Source organism: Sarcophilus harrisii, chromosome 3 (assembly GCF_902635505.1).
Source record: "Sarcophilus harrisii chromosome 3, mSarHar1.11, whole genome shotgun sequence".
Taxonomy (NCBI): domain Eukaryota; kingdom Metazoa; phylum Chordata; class Mammalia; order Dasyuromorphia; family Dasyuridae; genus Sarcophilus; species Sarcophilus harrisii.
In genome coordinates this window covers 219,574,558-219,598,800 of record NC_045428.1, presented here as the reverse complement: position 1 = coordinate 219,598,800, position 24,243 = coordinate 219,574,558, and the positions used below count along the sequence as shown (strand labels likewise).

At 35.8% G+C, this 24,243-nt stretch overlaps 1 protein-coding gene across 2 annotated transcripts; it reads left to right on the top strand.

The window, feature by feature from the left end:
- The first annotated feature begins 1,479 nt into the window (after nucleotides 1–1,479).
- On the top strand, nucleotides 1,480–22,872 carry LOC100934869 (regucalcin). 2 transcript variants are annotated; one of them, XM_023500390.2, is made up of 7 exons: nucleotides 1,480–1,563; nucleotides 4,603–4,782; nucleotides 12,115–12,297; nucleotides 18,134–18,349; nucleotides 20,035–20,166; nucleotides 20,706–20,860; nucleotides 22,412–22,872. In XM_023500390.2, the coding sequence occupies exons 2-7, from the start codon at nucleotides 4,620–4,622 to the stop codon at nucleotides 22,460–22,462; spliced, it is 900 nt and encodes a 299-aa protein (XP_023356158.1). In that variant the 5' UTR covers nucleotides 1,480–1,563; nucleotides 4,603–4,619; the 3' UTR covers nucleotides 22,463–22,872. The 2 variants fall into 2 exon arrangements, with proteins under 2 accessions (XP_023356158.1, XP_012401587.1); XM_012546133.3 differs by lacking the exon at nucleotides 1,480–1,563 and adding an exon at nucleotides 4,214–4,328.
- The last annotated feature ends 1,371 nt before the right edge of the window (nucleotides 22,873–24,243 follow it).

Sequence of the window (24,243 nt, the reverse complement as noted above, 5' to 3'; positions counted from 1 at the left end):
ATCTGTACTGAATTCTTTGAAGATTTTTCCCTCAATTCTCTGTTCTTGCAGAACATTCAAAATGCAACACAAAACAAAAACATCCACATTCCCTTTCACACATGTCCCATGGGAATGGTTTTTATAGGCAAAACCATAGGAGTTGTGCGACTGGGCTAATCAGACTTTGGAAGTCTCAGTCCTCTTCTGTAAAGTAGGGCCTATTATATTTGCACCACCTGCTTGGATGAATTGGTAAACCTTAAGGTTCTTAACTTTTTTGTGTGTGATGGATCTTTTTTGGCAGAGTGGTAAAGCCTCAGAATTTTTTAAATGCATAAAATAAAATACTCCAGAAACCACTTTATATTGAAATAGTGATTAAAATATTTTTAAAAATAAGTTCACCATGTATTGGATCATCTGCCATCTAGGGGAGGGGATGGGGGAAAGGAGAGGAAAAGTTGGAACAGAAGGTTTTGCAAGGGTCATTGTGGAAAAATCACCCATGCATATGTTTTGTTAATAAAAAGCTATAATAAATAAACAAACAAATAAATTCACAATTGTTAACTTTGTTCTTATTGAAGCCAACATTGGCTGCTGAGTTTCTCTTCAATGATAAATAAAATATTTACAGAATTTGCTTGTCTTGATTTTAATCTCTATCAGTATACTTCACTCCAAAAAGTAGCAGGTCTTATGACTAATTTATTCTGCATCAGCCCCCTTTTCCTATTTTGTTTTCAAGAATATTTTCTATCTTTTCAGTTTAATATCTTTTGTAATTTTTTAACATTTTAAATTTCAGCATTGTAGAAAATGAACCAAAATTACAAAGCAAAGCTAATTAAAACTAAACCCCAAAAAATCACAGCCCCCATGTTAAGAACTCTGAAATCCGACTTACAAGGGAATTGTGTATATTAACTAAAACCTTTTCCCTTCTCTCTCCCTGCTCCTCCCACAAATACTTTTGATTTGAGCAAGAATAACCTTCAGATCCATTGTAATCTTTTATATTCGCCCAAGTTTCTCAGGTCATTACCACCCCTGCAGATCTTCATCCCTCAAAAGGAAAGGATTTCCTTCCCTGTCCCCACAAAAACAAGCTACACTAGAACTAAGACCCAGGGAATTTGGTTTCTGGCAGGAGGAAGGTGCATTGCCCTTTAAATGTGTATCAAGTCCTTTCTCCAGTGCTCTCATGCCAGCCCGGCCTATGCCTGTGCAGACTCAGGGAGAGCAGCTGCTGGCTGGTGCCAGTCAGATCCCTGCTTCTATAATTGCTAGGCCTGTAGCTGAAGACTCCCCAGACTATTGGAATTGACTCAGTCTTCTCTCTCTCCCTCTTTCCTCCTCCCGCCCCCCACTCCTCCCCTTAGCTGGCGGGCTTCTGAATCTGACTCCGCCAGATTCACCCCCAAAGCCCAACCCAGATTTTTGTTCACGTGCTGTCTGCCAGCACCCTCTCGGAAGGGCTGGCCCACGGTAACTCCTCCTGCTTATGGAGTAACCAGAAACTGAGCTACAGGCATAGATTGGATCAGCATTGAAGGGAAACCCCTAAGGGTCTTTGAGCAGGTAGATACATCACTTAAATTTTTTCGTTAAGCTTCTATAACCTGGCTTCTCTGTCTCATTTCTGCCTGCAACTTCAGACTTCCCCCAGTAGCAAGTGCTTCGTTTCTGGAGATTGTCCCTGAAATAGGGGTGATTTTTAGAATGAATCTCTTGACCCAATTGTGCAACCAATGTGAAACATACAATTACTGCCAGTTTCCCTAACAGATTGTTCTTGAAGGGTAAAGTACTAAAATTGCAAAAGCTGTCCCTTTTCTCTGGGGGCGGTGGGGGGTGGAGGGGAGGGAAGCTTAAGGAGGGAAACGTAGAGCTTAAGTTTATGTTCCTGGGAGTTATTAGAAAGAGATATTTGCAAAGCCATTTTAGAATTAATATGCCTAAAGGTTAATCTTATCAAACACTTGTCAGAGACTGGATTTATAGTCAGATCTCATTTCAAATTTTGCCTCTGAGGCTCGCTACCTGGGTGAGCAGTTACAAGCGCCCAACAATTAGAACAAGAGTTGTTTCATAGGCATCTCAAAATCCACATGTCCAAACCATCTCATCATCTTTCCTCTCTTCCATCTTTCTGATATCACTGTTACTATTCAGGTCACCACCATCTTCCCAGTCCCTGGAGCTCATAATCTCAAATGTCTTTGTCTTTCCACATTTACTCACCCTGTGTATTCTTGTCATTTTTTTTTTTTTTACATTCTAATCAAGAATTTCTTATATTTTATGTCCCCTTCCCTCTACTCAAGGGTCACCACTAGCTTAAGAGCAGCTTAAGAGCAGTTCTGTCATTTCAGTCTTGTCTGACCCTTCAGGGGTTTTCTTGGCAGAGATACTGGAGTGGTTTGCCATTTTTTAGATCATTTTACAGATTAGGAAACTGAGGTAAATAGGGTGAAGTGACTTGCTCAGGGGGACACAGCTAGAAAGTGTCGGAGACCAGATTTGAATTAAGGAAAGTGAGTCTTCCTGACTCCAGACCCCCACACTATATTCACTTCACTAGTTTAATAACTAGGTTACCAAAGTGAATGGAGGTTGAGTCCTGAAATCAAGGAACCTGAGTTCAAATGTAGCCTCAACATTAATTAGTTAGATGATTTTAGGCAAATCACTTAATCCTTATGTGCCTTTCTAACCATATATATCAGTATAAAAATAGCACCTACCTTCTAGGGTAAGTGTAAGGATGAAATGAGATAATATTTGTAAAACATCACAGTGCCTGGCATATAGTAAGCAATACATAACTGTTACCTATGATGATAATGATCATGATGAATTATCCTCTTAGTTCTGGTCCCCATCCCTTTTTGCTTGGACAGTTGCAATAGCTTTCTAATTGGTCTTCCCCTTGTGTCTCTCCACTCCAAGCCATCCTTCCCAGCTGCCAAAATGTTTTTTTTTTTTTTTAAATGGCAGTCTGACCATGTTTTCCCTTTGCCCCATCTCCCTGCAATGAGCTCCAGCGGTTTCCAGTTATCTTTACAGAATCATATATAAACTCTGTTTGGCTTTCAGAGCTCTTCATAATCTAGACTCTTCCCACTTTTGCACTTTTACTTACCTCTAACACTTTACAGATCAGCTTTCACTGGCTATATGCTGTTCCTTGTACATGACACTCCATCTTCCTTCTCCATAGCTATGCCTGAAATGCTCTGCTCTTTCAACTCTGTCTTTTTAGTTTTCCTGGTTTTCTTCAACTCATCTTAAGTCTCACTTTAGGTTGTAAGTCTTCCTTTCGAATAAACTTTGATCAGCTACAATCTTCTTTTTACCTAGTTATTGATATGTTTCTCCCATTGGAATATAAACTCTTTGAACACTTTACACAGCAACAACAAGATTATATGATAATCAATGATGGACTTCACTCTTTTCAACATGGAAATGATTCAAGGCAATTCTGATAAACTTGTGAAGGAAAAAGCCATCTGCATTCAGAGAGAGGACTATGGAGACTGTGAATGTGGGTCAAAGCATAGTATTTTCACCTTTGTTGTTGTTAGCTTATTTGTTTTTTCTTTCATATATTCCCCCCCCCCTTGATATGATTTTTCTTGTGCAGCATGTCAAATGTTTTAAAGAATTGCACTTAGAAGAATGTCTAGGGGAGGAGGAAAGGGGAAGGGAGGGAGAAAAATTTGGAACACAAGAGTTTTCAAAAATGAATGTTAAAAACTGTCTTTGCATGTATTTGGAAAAATAAAAAGCTATCTGAAATCTTAATGAAAAGAATGTAAACTCTTTGAGGGCAGCCCTTAGTGCATACCCTATAATAAATTAATAAATAATTTGAGGCTGGATTTGAACCTTAGTCTTCCTGACTTTGTGTTCTATCCATTGTACCACCTAGCTGTCTTGTTTAGTATTTATAATCCCAAATTATTCTCAAAAATTGAGAAAGAAATCTCCTTAGAAGGGAGGTGTCAGATTCTGGAGAAGGGGAAAACCAAAAAGCTAGATTTGGAAGAATTTAGCTGAACTATCCTCTGAGAGCATTAGAAAGATAAATAACTACTTTAAAGATAACACTGGAAAGATAGTCTTTGGATATGGAAATAGGAAAGAACCAATTAGAGCACAGTTTGCTTTAAGCAGAGGTAATAGGAGAAGAGACATTTCAGTGTCAGATACACAGTATAAAAGGGAAGCTCTCAGTCAGTTGCAGTCTTTAAGGATCTAACTTCCTGAGTTCTTGAGCACAACTTTTGAAAGTTGTATCTTTGCTTTCAATTGTTTTTGAAGTCATTAAAAAATCCTTGGTAAGTTGAAATGTTTGCTGCTCTAGTCTGGGGTGGAGGAGGAAGAGTATTGAGACTCTCTTTATTGGCTATTCCTTGTTTTCACATTTGAATTGAGATCTTCCTGAGTCTGCCATGCATGGTCTTCTTTTTGCAAAGTGCCTCCCACACTGTCTCTGCCAGCCTATGGGTTCGAACTGATTAAAATTATTTTGAATTTAGCTGTGGTTTTTATTCCAGGTGTCTGAAATCCTGGCTATTCATGTTGCCTTTGATCTGTGTTTGCTGGTTTTAGGAGATCCTGTCCTGATCATGTCTTCTATTAAGATTGAGACCGTTGTTTTGGACACCAACAGGTGTGGAGAATCTCCAGTGTGGGAGGAAAAATCCAATAGTCTCCTGTATGTGGATATTCCATCTAAGAAGATTTGCCGATGGAACTCACTCACCAAGCAAGTGCAAGAAGTTATTGTAGGTGAGGAGATTTTTTATTTAAGAAAGTACCTATTATAACCACTAACCTTTTCTTCTAAAGAGATGGTCTGAAAACAAAGATATATCTCTAGACTTTTTCTCTTAACAAACTTCGATCTGATTTAATTTTCTTTTTAAATTGACAGCTAAACATTAATCTGCTGCTTGTGTTGGGTATCACTATTTTGATCTTTTAAAGTATATTAGAAACAACTGTTTCCCCTGCTCTCAGGAGAAGAGATTCAAAGTTTCTACTTTTGAAGCTACTTTATATCCAGAAGTTGAACTCCCTAATTTATGTAGTAGGTCTATGCATAATAATGCATTGATCTCTGCACCTGGTATCAGGAAAACCCTAATTCAAATTCTACTTCAGATTCTTATCCTAACCAAATTGTTGTCTACCTCAGTTTCCTTATCTATAAACTGGGCAGCTGGGTGATGCAGTGAATAGTGTGGGGCCTGGAATCAGAAAGATTCATCTTCCTGAATTTAAAAGTTGTATGACCCTGGACATGTAACTCCAGTTTATTTGAAAATTACAAACCATGGGAGCAGCTAAGTGGTGCAGTGGATAGAACCCTAACCCTAACCCTCAGTTTCCTCATCTGTAAAATAGGAACAATAACTCCAATTGATTGTGAGAATTAAATGAGATAATGTGTCAAAAGCTTTGCAAACCTTAAAGAGCTATACAAATTCTATTTCTTAATGAGGGAAAGACCCTCAAGGTTTCTGGCCAAAGCAGAATTGATTGCTATTTACATTATTTATTTATGTATTTTAATTTTTTTTGAACAATTGAAAGTGGAGATTCTTTGCTTTAATTGCTACCTAGTCTTAATCATTGAATGGGTATGACCTCAGTCAAACTGAGGTCTGTTGAAGACCCTAGCTTAAAAAGGTCAAGTCTCCCATTGGATCCAGGCCATCTCTAGTTGTCCTGATCTATATCTGGTCACTGATCCCAGATGGCTCTGGAGGGGAAAGTGAGACAGGTAGCCTAGCACAGCCTTCTCTTACTTAAATCCTATTCACTTGTGTGTCATGGCCTCACCTCCCTAATGTCATGATCCTCTTTGAGAATGAAGGACAAACAACAACAACAATCATTAATGAAAATATCAAACATGTTTGCATAGTGTTATAAGGTTTACAGAGCATTTTATTAGGAACAACTCTATGATGCAAGTACTATTATTGTTGAGTTGTGTCTGACTCTCAGTGATCCCATTTGGGCTTTTCTTGGCAAAGATAATAAGAGTCATTTGCAATTTTATTCTGCCAGATCATTTTACAAATCAGTAAACTGAGGCAAACTAGGTTAAGTGACTTGCCTGGGATCACCCAGCTAGTGTCTAAGGAGAGATTTGAACTCAGGTCCTCTTGGATCTAGGGCTCTAGTAAAGTAAAGTAAAGTAATAGGGCTCTCTTACTTTGCCACCTAGTTGCCCATAAAATTAAAATTTTGAAAAATAGGATTATAGCATTTGCTATCATAACCTGCTATTATTGTTTGATTGGACCACTATATAGCAATCATTTAATCCTGTTTCCTCAGTTTCCTCATTTGTATAATGATTTGGTAGAAGGAAATTGCCAACTACTCTAGCATCTTTGTCAAACAAACAAATTCCAAATGGGGTCACTAAGAGTTGGATGTGATTATTTTACATTTGAGGAAACTACTAGAACTTCCAAGAGACCAAGTCATCTTTCTGTGATCACAAAGGTAGTTAACGGGGAAAGCTAGAACTCTTACTCTAAAAACATTCAGTGCTCTTTCCACTAGATCATGATGCAGTAACAAGTCCCTAAAGAAGTACTAAAATATCTGAGAGCAATGAATGAGAATGGCTCTTTCTCAGAAGAAGAATTTGTCCTCTGAGAGTTGAATTTCAGTCAGAAAACAATAACTGAAAAAGATTTGACACTATGAAGCCTACTGACAATTTTCCCCCCAAAAGCAGAGCAATGTTGTTTATGTAGCTTGTGTTTATGTAGCACCTACTATGTGTGTGGCATTCTGCTAAGTGCATTATAATTATTATCTCATTTCTCCCCCCCCCCCATAATCTGGAAGATAAACCTTGGAGAGAAATGCTAAAATTTTCACTAATTTTATAGTTGAGGAAATTAAAGGGAAAGTGACATGTCCAGGATCATGCAGATAGTAAAGTTCTGCTGGTGTTGAACTCAGGTCTTCCTGAATTTAGGTCCAGGATATTTTCTACCACACCATTTAGCTATTTGTCATTTTTAGAAGTTTGTGTAACATTTTTTCATTTTAAAAAATTGTTTTATTTTCTGTTTATTCATCATTTCTGAATATTTCTCTTATACTTCCTTCCCAAATGAATCATCCCTTGTAACAAGAAATTTTTAAGAGACCTAAAAAGGCTGTTCAACAAGACAAACCAACAAATGGAGCCTATCTGATAGGCAGATTTGTAATAGTCAATGCTCATAGTGCTCCACTTCTACAAAGGCGCAGGGAAGAAAGGACATTAAAGCATAAAACTGAACTATGACTTTTGGGACAGCTCATTTTCACCTAAAATTTTAAATTCAAAATTGAACCCCATAATATGCTAAATTTTCCATTTTCCTTTTAATATTGAGGAGTAGGTGGAGACACACTGGCATTTGTGCAAGTTATAAAGTGAATCTATGTATATATGTGTTTAAAAAGATATCGAAGAAAACAACATTAATCTGCATTCAGGTACAAGCCTACTAGGAATTCTTTTTATTAATTTCTCAGTAATCTATATTCAAGCCTTGTCTGCTTCAGAGAAATGCCCAGATAAAAAAGTTTTCTCATATCCTCAGACATCTCTCTAACAAGATATTTTGAAGTAACGTGGGAATATTAAATAAGGCAAATTTCATAACATGATAAAACATAGTTGCACAGTTCAAAGTGAATATTTTACTTTATCTGAGGAAACAATGTCACATGTTTCAGGAATGATCCTGGAAAATCCTGTCCTTCAAATCAAATCTCATTGATCACATGATACAAGAGTTCTCTCTGGTCTGGTCACTCATGACCTGAAGTAATTAAAGAGACTTCTTCCCTCTAATCAATATCTTAATCCTTTCAGGGGAAGGAAAGAGATCTAGAGCTCTTAGGTCTCTCTTCCAGGGGATAAATTTAAGTCCCTTTGACCTTGTCTGACAGTCTTAATTACTTCAAGGAAGAGAAGAGGAGCAAGACATTGCTTTATAAAGACCAATAAAGGTTGAAGATTAGTCCCAAAACTTCAGAATCAGATCATTTTAAAATGCTTTCTTAATTTTTCTAAAAGCAGGAAAAGGGCCTTTGCTTCCACACATATATAGGTATGCCTGTCTACATGAACTAAAACTAAAACAAAACATTTTCTGGAACAGAAGAATTATCGAATTATCTCATTAATTTATTCTAAAGCAGATTGCTAGCCTTGGGCAAAATTTTTAGTGAAGCCTGTCAGATACTTCTTTGAGGATCCTTTTCCTCACTAGCAAATAGAAATAATAACAATAACAATAACTAGCATTTACCTAGGATCTTGAGGTGTTCAAAGAATTTTACAAATATTATCTCACTTTATTCTCAAAACAATCCTAGAAGGCAAATACTACAGGTGGATTGTCCTCATGTCCCAGTTGGAGACAGAGACTCAGAATAAGTTATCACATAATTAGCAAATGTCAAATATGGGAAATAGAACCTCAGATTCTTAAGTCCATCAGTCACTTCCATATCTCTTTCTGGCCTCCAGCTAGGAAACCTGCTCCCAGGAAAAACTGAAGTATAGATTAAGCACACAAAACACAAGGCCTCAAGGGATATTTGCCTTTTAACCAGAGATGGAAAAAGTTAACAATGGCATTTCATCCATTAACTGACCAGTGGGAGAGGTTTGGAGATAAGGTTTTGGGTTCCGAAATTACACAATAGAAAGTAGACTATTTACCCTGCTAGACGTTAGAACTCCCACCTTCTTTTTTAAAGACCTCACAGAACAGTGAAAAGAGTTATACACTTGGAAGAGTCTCTGAAGTCACCTTGGATTGTCACACGATTTGGGACCAAAGACAGGTGCCTTAACTTCCTCTATCAATAAAATGCAGATAATAGTTAAAATTTGGGGATAGTTATATATTTGGGGATCATCACTATTTAGTAATTTAATTTTCAAGTTTCATCCAAATAGATATTTCTCTTGTCAGATTGTCTTGGAACACAAAGAGAAAAAGGAGGACCCCTCCACGTACCCCTGTTCTCTAGCAGAGAAGCAAATAGCAAAGTTGAACATGCGCATAAATGGGCTAAATTTGTCCATGAAAAGAAAACACTATGTTTGTGGGTGTCTTTGTGATAGATTCCATTAAATGAATAATTTTTCTCAAATTTCCCCAACCAACCCCCTCCCAATAGATATAGATATATTGTATATCTATATATTACATATGTACATTAAAGGTTCCTCTGTGTGTGTGTGTGTGTGTATACACACATATATATGTGTGTGTGTATTGGATTTAACATGTATCTTAACATATTTAACATGTATTAGACCCCTGCCATCTAGGGGAAGGGGTAGGGGCGAAGGAGGGAAAAATTTGGAACAGAAAGTTTTGCAAGGGTCAGTGTTAAAAAATTACCCATGCATATGTTTTGTAAATAAAAAGCTTTAACATAAAAAAGAAAGAAAAAGAATATGAGCGTGTATGTATATATAGATGTGTACATGTATAAATGATGTGGACTGACTACCCCCATCAGAAAGAAGCCTACCTAGCTATTATCAGGCATAACCAAGGCCCAGACTATCCTGTTTGTCTAGAATGATTATAAGGATAGAACTCTTTATTATTATTATTTATTGTCTATCCCTTAAACCTCTGTGTATCTTTAAACAACCTTTGAAATATTGATCAGCATATCTTTAGACAGGTTTGGGACCTGTCTGGGACCAGGTATTGCCATTTGTCTCCTCATTTGATTCCCCTCTCTGAGCTTACTGGCACTTCTCTTACTTGATCACTCCCTCTGAGTTCCTGTCTTTGCTTCCCTGGTTTTCCTGAGAAACCTCCAAGGCTATATTTCCCTGTAAAAGATCTGCTTATGATGAAGATCTTTGCTAAATTCTTTTTTTAATCAGTTAATTATTTTTGTTTTTTTTAAATAGTAGCTTTTAATTTTCAAAATACATGTAAAGATGTTTTTCAACATTCGCCCTTGAAAAATTTTGTGTTCCAAATTTTTCTCCTTTCTCTCTCTCCACCTCTCTCCCTTAGATAGCAAATAAACCAAATAAGTTGAACATGGACAATTCTTCTAAACATATTTCCACATTTATCATGCTGCAAAAGAAAAGTCAGATCAAAAAGAGAAAAAAATGAGAAAAAAAAACTTCTAAGTTCTTTTCAGGACTAAGCCCACTATAAGGTACTCTCTTTCTCTCCCTCATAGTGCCATCCTTTCAATGGCATCTTTCTCCTTACTCCAGCTAATATTCTTGCTCCTTTTGAATTGGGATAAAATTTCATATCCACAATGGTAAGGTTACTTTAAGTTGTAAACTTTTTTTGAGGTGGAGGATAGGGTAAGACATTCCTTTTGATTTATCAGTAGTACAAAGAAGAAATAACATCATACTTGCTCTTAAATAACCTGTAATTGGAAAGATTAGACACATTCATCTATGAATAAAAGATTCAAGACAGAATGTGATAGAAGTCAGGTAGGTCCTTTATTTAATTTGTTTTATCCCAAGCCAGGTTTAGCCTTTGGTATCCATGTTGTTAAGACCATGATAAAGTTAACTTTGTGTTTACTATGGATTCCCCATAAGATAATTAGATCTTTATTTTAAAATAATCTTTAACCAAGTGTAAGCAAACTTGAGCAATATTGTCAGTCATTTCTGCATTAGGAAATGGCATTTCTCAATATGTACAGTCAGACTGATATGTAGCAATCAGTAGACCAAGAGAAAATGTCATGATATAGAGATTAATATCAAGTCATAGGAAGTGAATGTGCTCATCTAAGGATATTCCTATATGACCAGAGATGCTGTCATTGATATGGCATGAATACTGGAGTCAGGAAGATTGAAGTTCCTATCTCACTTCAGATATCCACACCCAGATGTGTAATCCTTAGATTGTTGTTATTTGTTTCAGTTTTGTTTGATTCTTCATGATGCCATTTCCTTCTCCAGTTAATTTTTACAGATGAGAAATAGAGGTAAACAGATTTAAGTGACTTGCCCAGAGTCACACAGCTAGTGTTCAAAGGGATTTGAACCCAGAACAAAGAGTTTTCTTGATTCCAAGCCCAGTGCTCTATCCCCTACACAACCTAGCTGTCCATAAACATTGGGCAAATCATTTAAAATGAATAAAACTTCGATTTCTATATCAATAAAGAGAAAATAAAGGCAGGTAGGTGGCACTGAGCTTGGAATCAAGAAGATTTATCTTTGAGTTAAATTCAGTCTCAGATACTTACTAGCTGTGTAACCATGGACAAGTCACTTAATCTCATTTGCCTCAGTTCCTCATCTGTAAAAATGAGCTGGAGAAGTAAATGACAAATCACTCTAGTATTTCTGACAAGAAAACCTTGAATGTAGTCACAAACAGTCAGACATGACTGGAAAAAAAACTTCTTAACAAAGAATAATAATAGTTCCTCTTCATAGAATTATCATAAGTCTTAAATGAGACACTGTAAGTAAAGAGCTTTGTGAACCTTAAAAGTGTCATATAATTATTTTATTGTTATTAACTTATTTATTGATAATGTGTTGATTAAATCGATGCCATTAAGAGGCATCAAATTATTTGGAATCATATTCTGCTCTACTACTCATTACCTGTCTGACTTAAAGTAAGTCATTTAACTCTTCTGGGCCTCAGTTTCTTTATATATATAAAATGAAGAGGTAAGACTAGATGACCACAAAATCAAGGTTGAAATCCATGATCCTATAAAAGAGATGTTCTCTGAAATTCTTTTCAGTAGTAGTTCTATGAGCCTACAAAATTCTTTGCAGTAGGGATGAAACAAGAACATAGCACTATAGTTCAAAAGCCAGAAGTCCACTTAGAAGTGTACTAATTTAACCATCTTATTTTGGATGTGAAACCTAAGGCCCAGGATAACTAAATAAATTGGCCAGGATCATATAGGTAATGAGTACCTGAGGTAGAATTTGAACCCAGGTCTTCTATCTAATGAGCCAATGCTCTTTCCACTATACCACTGTACTTAATGTTGGGCATTTTGTTTATTCTGCCTTTTGATCATGTGTGTTTGTTTTTGCAATTACAGATAGTCCAGTCAGCTCTGTGGCCATTCGACAATCCGGTGGATATGTTGCAACAGTAGGGACTCGGTTCTGTGCTTTGAACTGGGAGGACCAATCATTATCTGACCTCTTTTCTGTGGATAAAGATAAGAAAAACAATCGGTTCAATGATGGAAAGGTGGATCCAGCTGGGAGATACTTTGCTGGTATCGTTTTTACTTTTTGACATTTGCTTTTCTGTTTGTAGCGGAAAACTTGATTACACAAGTTGAAGAGAAAGAAAATAACCTTAATGACAAAGTTTCTTCATGAAAGCATTCCTCAGCTGTATCACTGAGGCAGGAACTGGGTTCTCAAAGGTTTTATGGGTAGATAGAAAACGAATAGGAAGAAACAAGCAGGAGAAAGCTTTGAGGCAGGTGGAGCAATAGACTGGGAATCAACCTGGTTCAATTCAAGAAAGTTTATCACCAGTTGATGGATTTTTCTGGGCTACAGAAATCCCAGGAAAAATATTTACTAAAGCATGGATGGCTTATGGTCTCTACTGGTTAGAGGATAGGATGTGTGTGTGTGTGTGTGTGTGTGTGTGTGTGTGTCTATATCTGTGTCTGTGCGTGTCTGTATGGCTGGTGGTAGAATTCTGGGTCACTACTTGCTACTTGCTAGAAGAAAGAATTTGTCTTGTTGACAATAAATCCTGTGGAGCTATAGTAGTAGACTATTGTTTCTTATTTTCCTGGCTTTAATATCCTTCTTGGGTTGATGGTGGCTATAAGGAACAAAGATCGGTAAAGATGGAACAAAGTTCCTAGGGGGAGCTCAGAAGAATCTTGCCAAAAGCTCACATATTTTGTCTTTTGGCATGGCAAAAACTTTCCCTTACTTCTGGTGTGGTGGTTTGGGGGTACAGATGTGAGAGGGTCATGTAATGAGGTCTGAGAGCAAAGATGAGGCACAAAAATTGTGAAAAATCCCACTGAGGCATTCTCCCTGCTGAAAGGTACCTTTATTAATGAGTAAAGATCACAGATAAAATCCAAATATAATTTTGTACTGTACTTTGGGAAGATAATAAACAGAGGGAGAGAGTTGGGGAGATAAGGGATGTTTTGAAGGAATCTAGGAGGAATTAGGAAAATGCTTGAAAGATATAATCTGAGAGGAGTGGGGGGAAATGCTCAAAAGATAAAATCAGGGAGGAGTTGAGAGATGCTTCAAGGATAAGGACAAAGTCAGTTGGAGCGACAAGGTCAGAGGGAGAGTTGGGAAGATGGTCTCAGAGTGGATAAAAGAATTTTGATCTTAGGGAAAAGACAAGCTGGCTTGTTTCCTATCAGAAGCTGAACTCCCAAGATACTGGGGTTCTGGAGCAGTGGCACAAAGTGTCTCAAAAGAATTTGTAGGCTTAGACCTTCTGCAAATCAAGAGACAAAGATTTTATAATTATACAACTAATTGGTTGCTAAGTTCCAAAAGGAATTAGTGAAGAAATGAGGGTCTACCAAGTACTTTTATAGAAAGAGAAATAATCTGGGGTGAGGGTAGCAATTATATAGCTTGGTCTCTGGTGAATACCTCTTTCTATGGCCCACCCTGACTAGCAATGACAAATCTTAGCTGTTCTACTTCCTATGAGCATGACCCTGATCCAGACTCTTTTTTTTATTTTTCAAAACATATGCATACATAATTCTGCAACTTTAGGCCTTTTAAAACCTGGTGTTCCAGTTTCCTCCTCCCCTTCTTCCACCTCCCTCCTCTAGATGGCAAATAGTCCAATATATGTTAAACATGGTAGAAATATGTTAAATCCAATATATGCATACATATTTATACAATTATATTGTTATTTTATTATTTTTGCTCAACCTATCCAAGATCATTTGATATTTTCCCAATTATTTAGATCTGACTTTATTTGTATGGAATGTGTTTTGTAGTTGTTTTCATATAGTTCCTGACTTTCCCTTAACAGATAGATTCCCAAATATTTTATACTATTGAAAGTTATTTTAAATGAAATTTCACTTTGTATCTCTTGCTGTTGGATTTTGTTGGTGATGTATAAAAATGCTGAGGATTTATGTGGATTTATTTTGTATTCTGCAACTTTGCTAAAGTGGTGGATTGTTTCTAATAGTTTTTTAGCTGATTCTCTAGGGTTCTCTATGTATACTATCATATCATTGTTTTCTCATTACCTACTCCAATTCCTTTAATCTCTTTTTCTTCTCTTATTGCCAAAGCTAACATTTCTAATACAATATTGAATAGTAATGGTGATAGTGGGCAACTTTGTTTCACCTCTGATTTTATTGAGAATGGTTCTAGTTTATCCCCATTATATACGATGCTTGCTGATGGTTTTAAATAAATGCTACTGATTATTTTAAGGAAAAGTTCATTTATTCCTACACTCTCTAGTGTTTTTTTTAAAATTAGGAATGGATGATGGATTTTATCAAATGCTTTTTCTGCATCTATTGATCATATGGCTTTTGTTAATTTGGTTATTGATATAGTCAATTATGTTAATAGTTTTCCTAATATTGAACCAGCCCTACCTTCTTGCTATAACTCCCACTTGGTCATGGTGTATTATCCTGAGGATGACTTTCTGTAATCTTTTTGCTAATATTTTAGTTAAGATTTTTGATTCTATATTCATTAGGGAAATTGGTCTATAATTTTCTTTCTCTGTTTTCATCCTACCTGGTTTAGCTATCAGTACCTTGTCTGTATCATAAAAAGAATTTGGCAGGAGTCCTTCTTTCCCATTTTTTCAAATAGTTTGTATAGAGTTAGAGTTAATTGTTTTTTAAAGGTTTGGTAGAATTCACATGTAAATCCATCTGGCTCTGGAGATTTTTTCTTAGGGAGTTGATTAATAGCTTGGTCTATTTCTTTTTCTAAAATGGGACTGTTTAAGTAATTTATTTCCTCTTGTGTTAATCTGGCTAATCTATATTTTTGTAGTTATATCTCCATTTCACTTAGATTATTAGATTTATTGGCATAAAATTGGGCAAAATAACTTTTAATTATTGCTCTAATTTCCTCTTCATTGCTGGAAAGTTCTTCCTTTTCATTTTTGAGACTAACAATTTGATTTTTCTCTTTCCTTTTTCTAATCAAATTAATTGTTTTGTTGTTTTGTTAAAATAAAACCAACTCTTATTTATTAATTCAATAGTTTTTTTTTTAATTTTATTATTCTGCCCTTTTATTTTTAGAATTTCAAGTTTGGTATTTGATTGGAGGGTTTTAATTTGTTTTTTTCCCTAGCTTTTTTAGTTGCAAGTCCAATTCATTGATCTTCTCATTCTCTATTTTATGTAAATATGCATCTAGAGATATAAAATTTCCCCTTATTACTGCTTTGGCTGCATCCCACAAATTCTGGTATGTTGTCTCATTATTGTCATTCTCTTGGATGAAATTATTGATTGTGTCTATGATGTACTGTTTTATCCATTCATTCTTTAAATTAGTTTCTTTAGATTATATTATATTAGTATTATTTAAATTATTTAATTTTCAATTGTCTTTTGGTCTATTTTCCCCTGGCCTTTTATTGAATGTAATTTTTATTGCATTCTGATCTGAAAAAAATGCATTTGTTATTTTTGCCTTTCTGCATTTGATTTTGAGGTCTTTATGCCCTAATATATGGTCAATTTTTGTATAGGTTCCATGAACTGCCGAGAAAAAAGTATACTCCTTTGTGCCTCCATTCAATTTTTTCCAAGATCTATTATACTAACTTTTCTAGTATTCCATTTACCTCCTTAACTACTTTCTTATTTATTTTGTGATTCAGTTAATCTAGTTCTGAGAAAGCAAGGTTGAGATACCTCACTATTATAGTTTTGTTATTTATTTCATCGTGCAGTTCCTTTATGAATTTGTGTGCTATATCACTTGGTACATATATGTTTAGTATTGATATTACTTCATTATCTATGGTACCTTTTAGCAAGATATCATTGCCTTCCTTATCTCTTTTAATTAGATCTATTTTTGTTTTTTGCTGTGTTTTTTTTTTTTTTACTTTGCCTGAAACATAATAAATTCTGCTCCAGCCTTTTATCTTTACTCTCTATGTGTCACTCTGCTTTAAATATGTTTTTTGTAAACAACATGTTTTAGGATCCTAGCTTTTAATCCAGTCTTCTATCTGCTTCCGTTTTATGGGAGAGTTCACCACATTCACATTTATAGTTAAAACAACTAATTGTTTATTTCCCACCATTGTATTTACCCCAAATTATCCTTTTTTTCTTTCCTTTCCCCTTTTCCCTCCTCCCCAGTATTTTGTTCATGAGCTCCACTTGTCTTAAGGAGCTCTCCCCCTTTATAGCCTCTTCCCCTTTTTTATATCTCTCCCCTACTATTTCTCTTTTCCTTTCTATTAGCCTCACCTATTCCTTTTTCTTTGAAAAGTTGGGCAAACATTCTGGAGAGCAATTTGGAACTATGCTCAAAAAGTTATCAAACTGTGCATACCCTTTGATCTAGCAGTGGTACTACTGGGCTTATGCCCCAAAGAGATACTAAAGAAGGGAAAGGGACTTGTATGTGGACAAATGTTTGTGGCAGCCCTTTTTGTAGTGCCTAGAAACTGGAAATTGAATGGATGCCCATCAATTGGAGAATGGCTGAATAAATTGTGGTATGTTGTGGAATATTATTGTTCTGTAAGAAATACCAGCAGGATGAATACAGAGAGGCTTGGAAAGACTTACATGAACTGATGCTAAGTGAAATGAGCAGAACCAGGAGTTCATTATACACTTCAATAACAATACCGCATGAGGATGTATTCTGATGGAAGTGGACATCTTTGACAAAGAGAAGATCCAATTCAGTTCCAATTGATCAATGATGCACAGAATCAGCTATACCCAGAGAAGGAACACTGGGAAATGAATGTGGACTACTTGCATTTTTGTTTTTCTTCCCAGGTTATTTTTACCTTCTGAATCCAATTTTTCTTGTGCAACAACAGGATCTGCACACATATATTGTATCTAAGATATACATTAACATGGTTAAAATGTTAAAGTATATGAGACTGCCTGCCATCTAGGGGAGGGGGTGGAGGGAGGGAAGGAAAAAGTTGGAACAGAAGTGAGTGCAAGGGACAATGTTGTAAAAATTACCCATGCACATGTTCTGTCAATAAAAAGCTATAGATAAAAAAAAAAGTTGGGCAAAATAACTCCTAATTATTGCTCTAATTTCCACTTCATTGGTGGAAAGTTCTCCCTTTTCATTTTTGAGACTAACAATTTGACTTTTCTCTTTCCTTTTCCCCTGCAACTTCCTTATAAGGTGAGAGAAGTTGCTCTGTGAAACCAAATATGTCTAATATTTTCTCTTTGAGTCAAATCTGATGAGAGTAAGAGTCACACAATGTTCATCTCCTTCCCTTTTTTCCCTCAGTTATAATAGGTTTTCTTTTCCTCTTCCTCCAAATATAGAAGGCAAACTTCTCTTGAGTTCTATATTTGGAGGTTCAATTTTTTTTCAGCTCTGGTGTTTTCATTAGAAATAAATTAAATTCACCTGTTTCATTGAATGTCCATCTTCTTCCCTGAAAGAAAATGGTCAGTTTAGCGGGGGTAGTTTATTCTTGGCTGCATTCCAAGTTCCTTTGTCTTTTGGAATATCAGATTCCAGGCCCTTCCATCCTTTAAGATTGAAACTGCTAGATCCTGAGTAATTCTTATTGTATCTTCAATATTTGAATTGTTTCTTTCTGGCTGCTTGTAATATTTTTCCCTTGGTCCTATAGTTCTGAAATTTTTCTTGGAGTTTTCAATATTTCTTGGAGTTTTCACTTTGGGGTCTCTTTCAGGAGGTGATCAGTGAATTCTCTCAGTGGTTATTTTACCTTCTGCTGATCCAGAGTTTAAGAGTCTGGACCTCAGTTTCTTTATCTGTAATAGTAGAGGGCTTAGTGCTAAATCTGTAAGCCTAGGATGTCTGGTGGCAAAATATATTATGTCATTACTCATAACCTTGTGATCTTTGCAGGTACCATGGCTGAGGAGATTGCCCCTGCAGTACTGGAGAGGTACCAAGGTTCCCTCTATGCTCTGTTCCCCAATGGCATTGCAGAGAAGTACTTTGATAATGTGGACATCTCCAATGGCTTGGATTGGTCCTTGGATCATAAAGTCTTCTATTACATTGATAGTCTGTCTTACTCTGTGGATGCCTTTGATTATGACTTACATACAGGAAAAATCGGTATGGATATTTTTGCCATTGTTAAGTCGTCTCTGTGTTATTACTTTTTTTTTTGCAGCTGAGAGTCACTGTCAACCTTTTTCCCCAGTTTAAAGACCAGACTCAATTGGATAGTAACTAAAGAACTTTCTAAGATTGGGAATGTTATGGGACCTTTTGGTGATATGGGTCGTTATTATACAGATTTGAATAGAGGAAAGGTCAATCAATAACCATTTAAATGGGGGCCAGTGAATATTCTTCATTGTGATACTGTCTTTTGTATCCAATAGTGAACGAATGAAAGAATACAGTCTTGAAACACTTATTACTAGCTATTGCTTTCGTTGTAATATTCAAGTATAGTTGTGTTTTAAATTTTTTTTTTTAAAATGGAATTATAGATGGTGAAATCTGGGTATAGTATAGACCAAATAACTACATGGTATGGAAAGAAATTACAGATCTTCAAAGGATCTTCCAATAAAGTACAAATCCTGGAAAGTCCTGCCAAAGTAGGAAGGACTTTGAGTGTGGGAATGTGAAATGAATTGTGTGCATTTATCACAAGGACCAGCTTAGCTAATTTTGGAGAGGCTCATTAATCAAAGTTTCAGTTCCCTCTTATCTCTCTCCTCTTCCCCTTCTTTTTGTTTTTTAAGGAAAAAAGAGAAAATCCCTTTATTAAGTAACAGTTAAGTAAAACAAATTCTTGGATGATTTAAAACAGGTGTTGATGCCTTTAGATTATTTTGCTACTTGGATGAATTTAATAGACAACATTTTTAAAAAGAAAGGAATCGACTAGAGTCTCTTTTAGAAGTATATTTTGTTTCTTAAAGAAACCAGAATTCTCTTTATTCGGATTACTACATTAGAAAATCTACCAGCACAGATGTCTGGCTCTAAAAATAAGGCTCTAGACTTATTTTTTCTCCTTTTTTTTCACATGTCATATTTGATTTTTTTTTATGTTGAACTTTTATTTGACTGTATCCATGTTCTGAGTTCAGGAATATGCAAGTCCTTCTACAGATCGCTTGGGTTTATTTTTGTTGTTGTTGTTTTGATTCTCAGGGTCAGGTAAACCAACCAATTTTAAGCTTTACAATATACTTCTACATTCATACATACATATTTGGCTTATTCAATAAATACAGCTTCATATTAGTTTGTATACAATATTAATTTTGTGGTGATGTTGTTTATGTGGGCAAGATTCAATGCATTACTAGACAAGAGTTAATTTAAATATCTGTACTATGACTTAAAAATCCACAAGAAATATTCCCCTGGGATGCACAATATATATACTATGAGAATCTGGGCACTTGAATGCAGATCAGTCTTAAAAATGACTCTCAGTATTTTAATAAGAAAGTCAATTACAAGTATTTCGTAATTCGTTCCACTACCACTTTTCTTCTCTTCCAGAAATTTTCACAAAACACTGAATAAATAAAATAAAAATAATCAAAATAAATATATCTGAATCTCCCCTTCTCTCCCTCCCAAAAGAAATAGTTTTGAAAAAAAAATCATGTGAGTTACCGTATCTATTTGTCTCATAGAATTAAATTCCTTAAGAGTCTGGACCATATGCTATATGGAGACAATACATGATTGACATAGAGAAATTTTAATAATAAGCCATTTAGAAAAACTATGTAAGATGCTCAGCACTGACATACCTATTCCTACCCTAGCTAACCGCAGAAGTGTGTATAAGATGGAAAAGGAAGAACACATTCCAGATGGAATGTGCATTGATACTGAAGGAAAGCTCTGGGTGGCTTGTTACAATGGAGGGAGAGTGATCCGGTTAGATCCAGAGACAGGTAAGTCTACTGTAAGTTTATTTGTCTAATGAGAACACACACAAAAAAATGGGAGTGGAATGTTCACTTTACAAGTGAACTAGTAATCTATTATAAAATTATTATCATTATAGATAGGATAGCCTTTAAAATAAGGACTTCAGACTTTTCAGCTGGCACTTCCTTGGGATCCCATGAATATACTCTTCTCTCACCCTAACCACCTTAGTCTAGTCCCTTATTACCTCTTGCCTATATTATTACATTAGACTCCTAAGTGGTATCTCCATATCTAGTTTCTTCTCTCTGCCATTTGTTATCTACAGAGCTTCCAAATTCATAGAATGAAAGCTTACATCTAACCATATCAGTCCCTTGCTTTAAAAACTTCTTTGGATACCCATTATTTCTAGAGTGAAATATAGACTCATTCCAAATCTTCTGGCTCCAAATTAAGGGGTCTTTAGGAAATGACCTGTCATGGTTATCTCTCTGTAAAGAAGAGTGACCAGTTGTCTTATCAGGAGAACAGAATTTACAACAAATTTTTTGCTAACCAGGAAAAAGACTTCAAACAGTAAAGCTACCTGTTGAAAAAACAACTTCCTGCTGTTTTGGAGGAAAAGATTATTCTGAATTATATGTGACCTCTGCCAGGGATGGCCTGGATACTGATGAACTTTCAAGACAACCTGATACAGGAAAGATTTTCAAGGTGATTTGATTTTGTTTTTCTTTATTCTATGACAGAAAAACTTTTTCCAAATATCAAAGCAGTTAGTACTCTTTCTTGTGTTTACTTAATACATAGTTTCCAAAAGCTTTAGTTTTAATAATGGCTTAAAACTGCACTAAGAATTTTGGTTCACCCTATCTGGTGATTCTTTACTCAGATTTACTCAGATTCTTAGTTTGTCTTTCACTAGAGGACAAATGAAAGACATTAGTATTACATAAAAGTGACTCTAAATTCTCAAAGGCCATGGGGGCAAAGCACAATCTCTAGCAGACTTTACTAAGTTAGAAAGACACTTTGGGTATATTGGGCATAGATCATTCAATAAACTTTAAGTTCCTTCTGCTCCCACTGCATCCAGGTTCATCTCCAGTCAATCTAATCTATATCTTGCCAATGGACATAATGGCTCTTAAGGCTGGTGACTTTACACAGCACCCTCCCCCTTACTTAAATTCAATTCACTTGCATGTCATGGCATTATCTCTCTGATGTCATGGTTCTCTTTGAGAAACGACAGACAACAAAAACAACAAGCTCCTACTGTGTGCCAGGAACAATACTATGAGTCCTGAATATGGTAGAATGACAGGTTCTATGGTTGATATTATCTTTATGGAAGATGCTATGAGTGTGAATGCTTTTAGAACCTATTCAAGTTCTTATGGTAAACTCATATCAAAACCAACACCAAGAATGCAAGAAAGTGGAATTTTAAAGATGACAGGAACCTTAGAATTCATCTGTCTAATCCAATCCTCTCTTCTTGCAGAGGAGGAAGCTAATAGAAAATAGAGAGTTCATCAGGTTTAGTCAGGAAGAATTTATTAAGCACTTACTACATTCTAGGTACTGTGCTAAGCAATGGGAATACAAATAAAAATAACACAAATAATAAAAATAGGCCCTACCTAAGGAACTTACCTTCTAGTAAGGGAGATAATACTAAAAAGGAAAGTGGAGATATAAGGTAGAGAAAGTCCAAGAGAGGCAGAAATGCAGGTTGTAGAGGAAAGAAGATAGAGCTGACTTGTACCTATTCCTTAAAATAAAGGTCCTGGGAGAAACTAGTCAATAAGAATGAGGGGCCAAAGAAGTGGAGGGTCCATCTATTATGGGAGTTGCAGTGCTGAAGTGAGTTTTCATGGTAGAAAGATTTCTGGGACATTGCAGATGAGGTCCTTGAGAAGACTACGATCTAGAAAGGAATGAAGAAAAGCAAATAACATTTTTTTCTTTTAAAATCCAAGTTAATTACCAGTGGGTGGTAGTTGGATTTATGTCATGTGAATAATGAAGTCTGATTATGCCTCAGATTTTACTAGAGATGCCTAATTTAGTAAATAATACCTTTCTTTACAATAAGGAAAAACATTTAAGGATAGTGTTAGAATGAAGATTAAAATATTCTTATTATTCAGAAAATATGAAAATTATTTGAAAGATCAATTATGGGTGGATATTTCTTTTTTCTTTTATTCCAAAACCTTTTGTTCCCTGTCTAACCCTCTTTTTTCCTCTTTTAAACAGATAACTGGTCTGGGTGTAAAAGGAATTGCCCCATTTCCTTTTGCTGGATAAATCTTGAACCCATACAGGAGTAATTTTCCTAGCTCTTTCTATTTACTGGAATCCTGTGGCAGATTTGGATTCAAGGAGAAAATGCCAAAAAATGAATGCTTTGATCTTTATTTGGGATAATGTCTAAGGGTCACATTGGAATTGATGAATCTTTGGGGCTGGTTATTTTGCCCTGCTAAATAAAGAGGCCCAAGAGCACCTTGTGCTGTACATGCTTCATACCTTTTCATGAGCAGTTATATGATATTTAATCCCTTCTGTCAGCATACTATAAAATCTTCAGTAAGGAATGCTGTGAATTTGCTAAGGATTATTCTTGAAGCGGGACCACGTCAGTTCTTCTATTTTGTAATAATAAAAAGATCTAGGACATGATCTGTGCCCAATAAATATCAATCTACTTGCATGTCTATTCCATTTTTTATGTTTTAGTTTTAATTATACATTCTCAGGGTTGCCAGGGACCTGAAGCTCAAGTTTCTTCTACATCCCTGGTGAAAAATCAGCCACTGTTTGTAGATTGTCAGTAATGGCAGTCCCTGCCCCTAAGCAGCTTGCTGTCTAGCCAGGAGAGACAACATATGTATGTGGTCTGTATATATGCATGTATGTGTAACTAACTAACAAGATAATTCTTAGGGAGAAGGTATAAAATCAAAATGAGCTGAATTTTTCTTCCATGCAATGGTTCTTCATATATGATAGTCATCATGTCTTTCTTCTTTTCCTTCCCCCAAGTCTTTTCCCCTTTCCCCCCCAAGCTAAATATACCTATTCTTTATATAATAAGCTTTTGAGGGCCCTTCATAAGACTGGATAACTTTTCTGGATACAATCTTATTTGTCAATAAAATTGGTCTAACTATCTAAAAATATGACCTAATAAAAGATTTTTTTGAATGTATTCTCATCTCTGACACATCTTGGCTATGTGACCCTGGATAAGTCATTTAGCCTCCTCATAATTATAGGATGCTCTTCAAAGTGATGGGCTGCAGAAGATGCCAACTTTTGTGAGTAAAGGGAGTTTCCCCTCCCTGGATATGTTCTGAGCTCTTTATTTTATTTCCTTCCCAAAATTATACTGACTGTGTTATAAGTGACTAAAAAAGGTGGGGTGGAGGAGGGGGACTTAAATGCTGAATTAAGCACTTTAAAAAATACATACAGTTTCTGCCATGTATATGAAAATATCTATTTTATTTGGTCTTTGGGTTTAGAATAAAAAATATACCAAAAAAGTTCTTTTAGTAAACTGATCTGGCAGAATCCTTAGTTTCAGCTGCCATCTACTGGGCTTACTGTGTTACTAATTTATCAATGTGGAAAAATTTTTGAAAAAGACAAGGTCCTCAGGTGGCCTTAGGAGTCTGAGAAATTGTTTAGTTAGGACCTCTGCCAGGACAAAACCCTTGTTTACAGAAAGACAGAAAAAGATCCTAAAACCTTTCTAGCTGATCTGTTCCTTTGTTAGATAACATTTTCAGGCGATATCTTCTTTTTTCAACTTTCCCACAGGGAAATAATTTTATACCTATTTGCTTGGGGGCACTTGCAAATAATGCCAAGACAGGTAGGTTGGTTGGCAAAGGAATTTTCAGTAGTGACTTGAGTGGTAATGATCCTGGCAGAAGAAGTTAGAAGTTACCCTGAAGAGTTGAAGAAAGAAGCTTTAATTTACTCTTCTTTGTAGGACTCTTTCTATCTTCCTCATACTCAGCAGAGGGCCAGAGGGCTACTCAAAGAACTAACTGGTTGAGAATAAAAGATAGAAGGGCTAC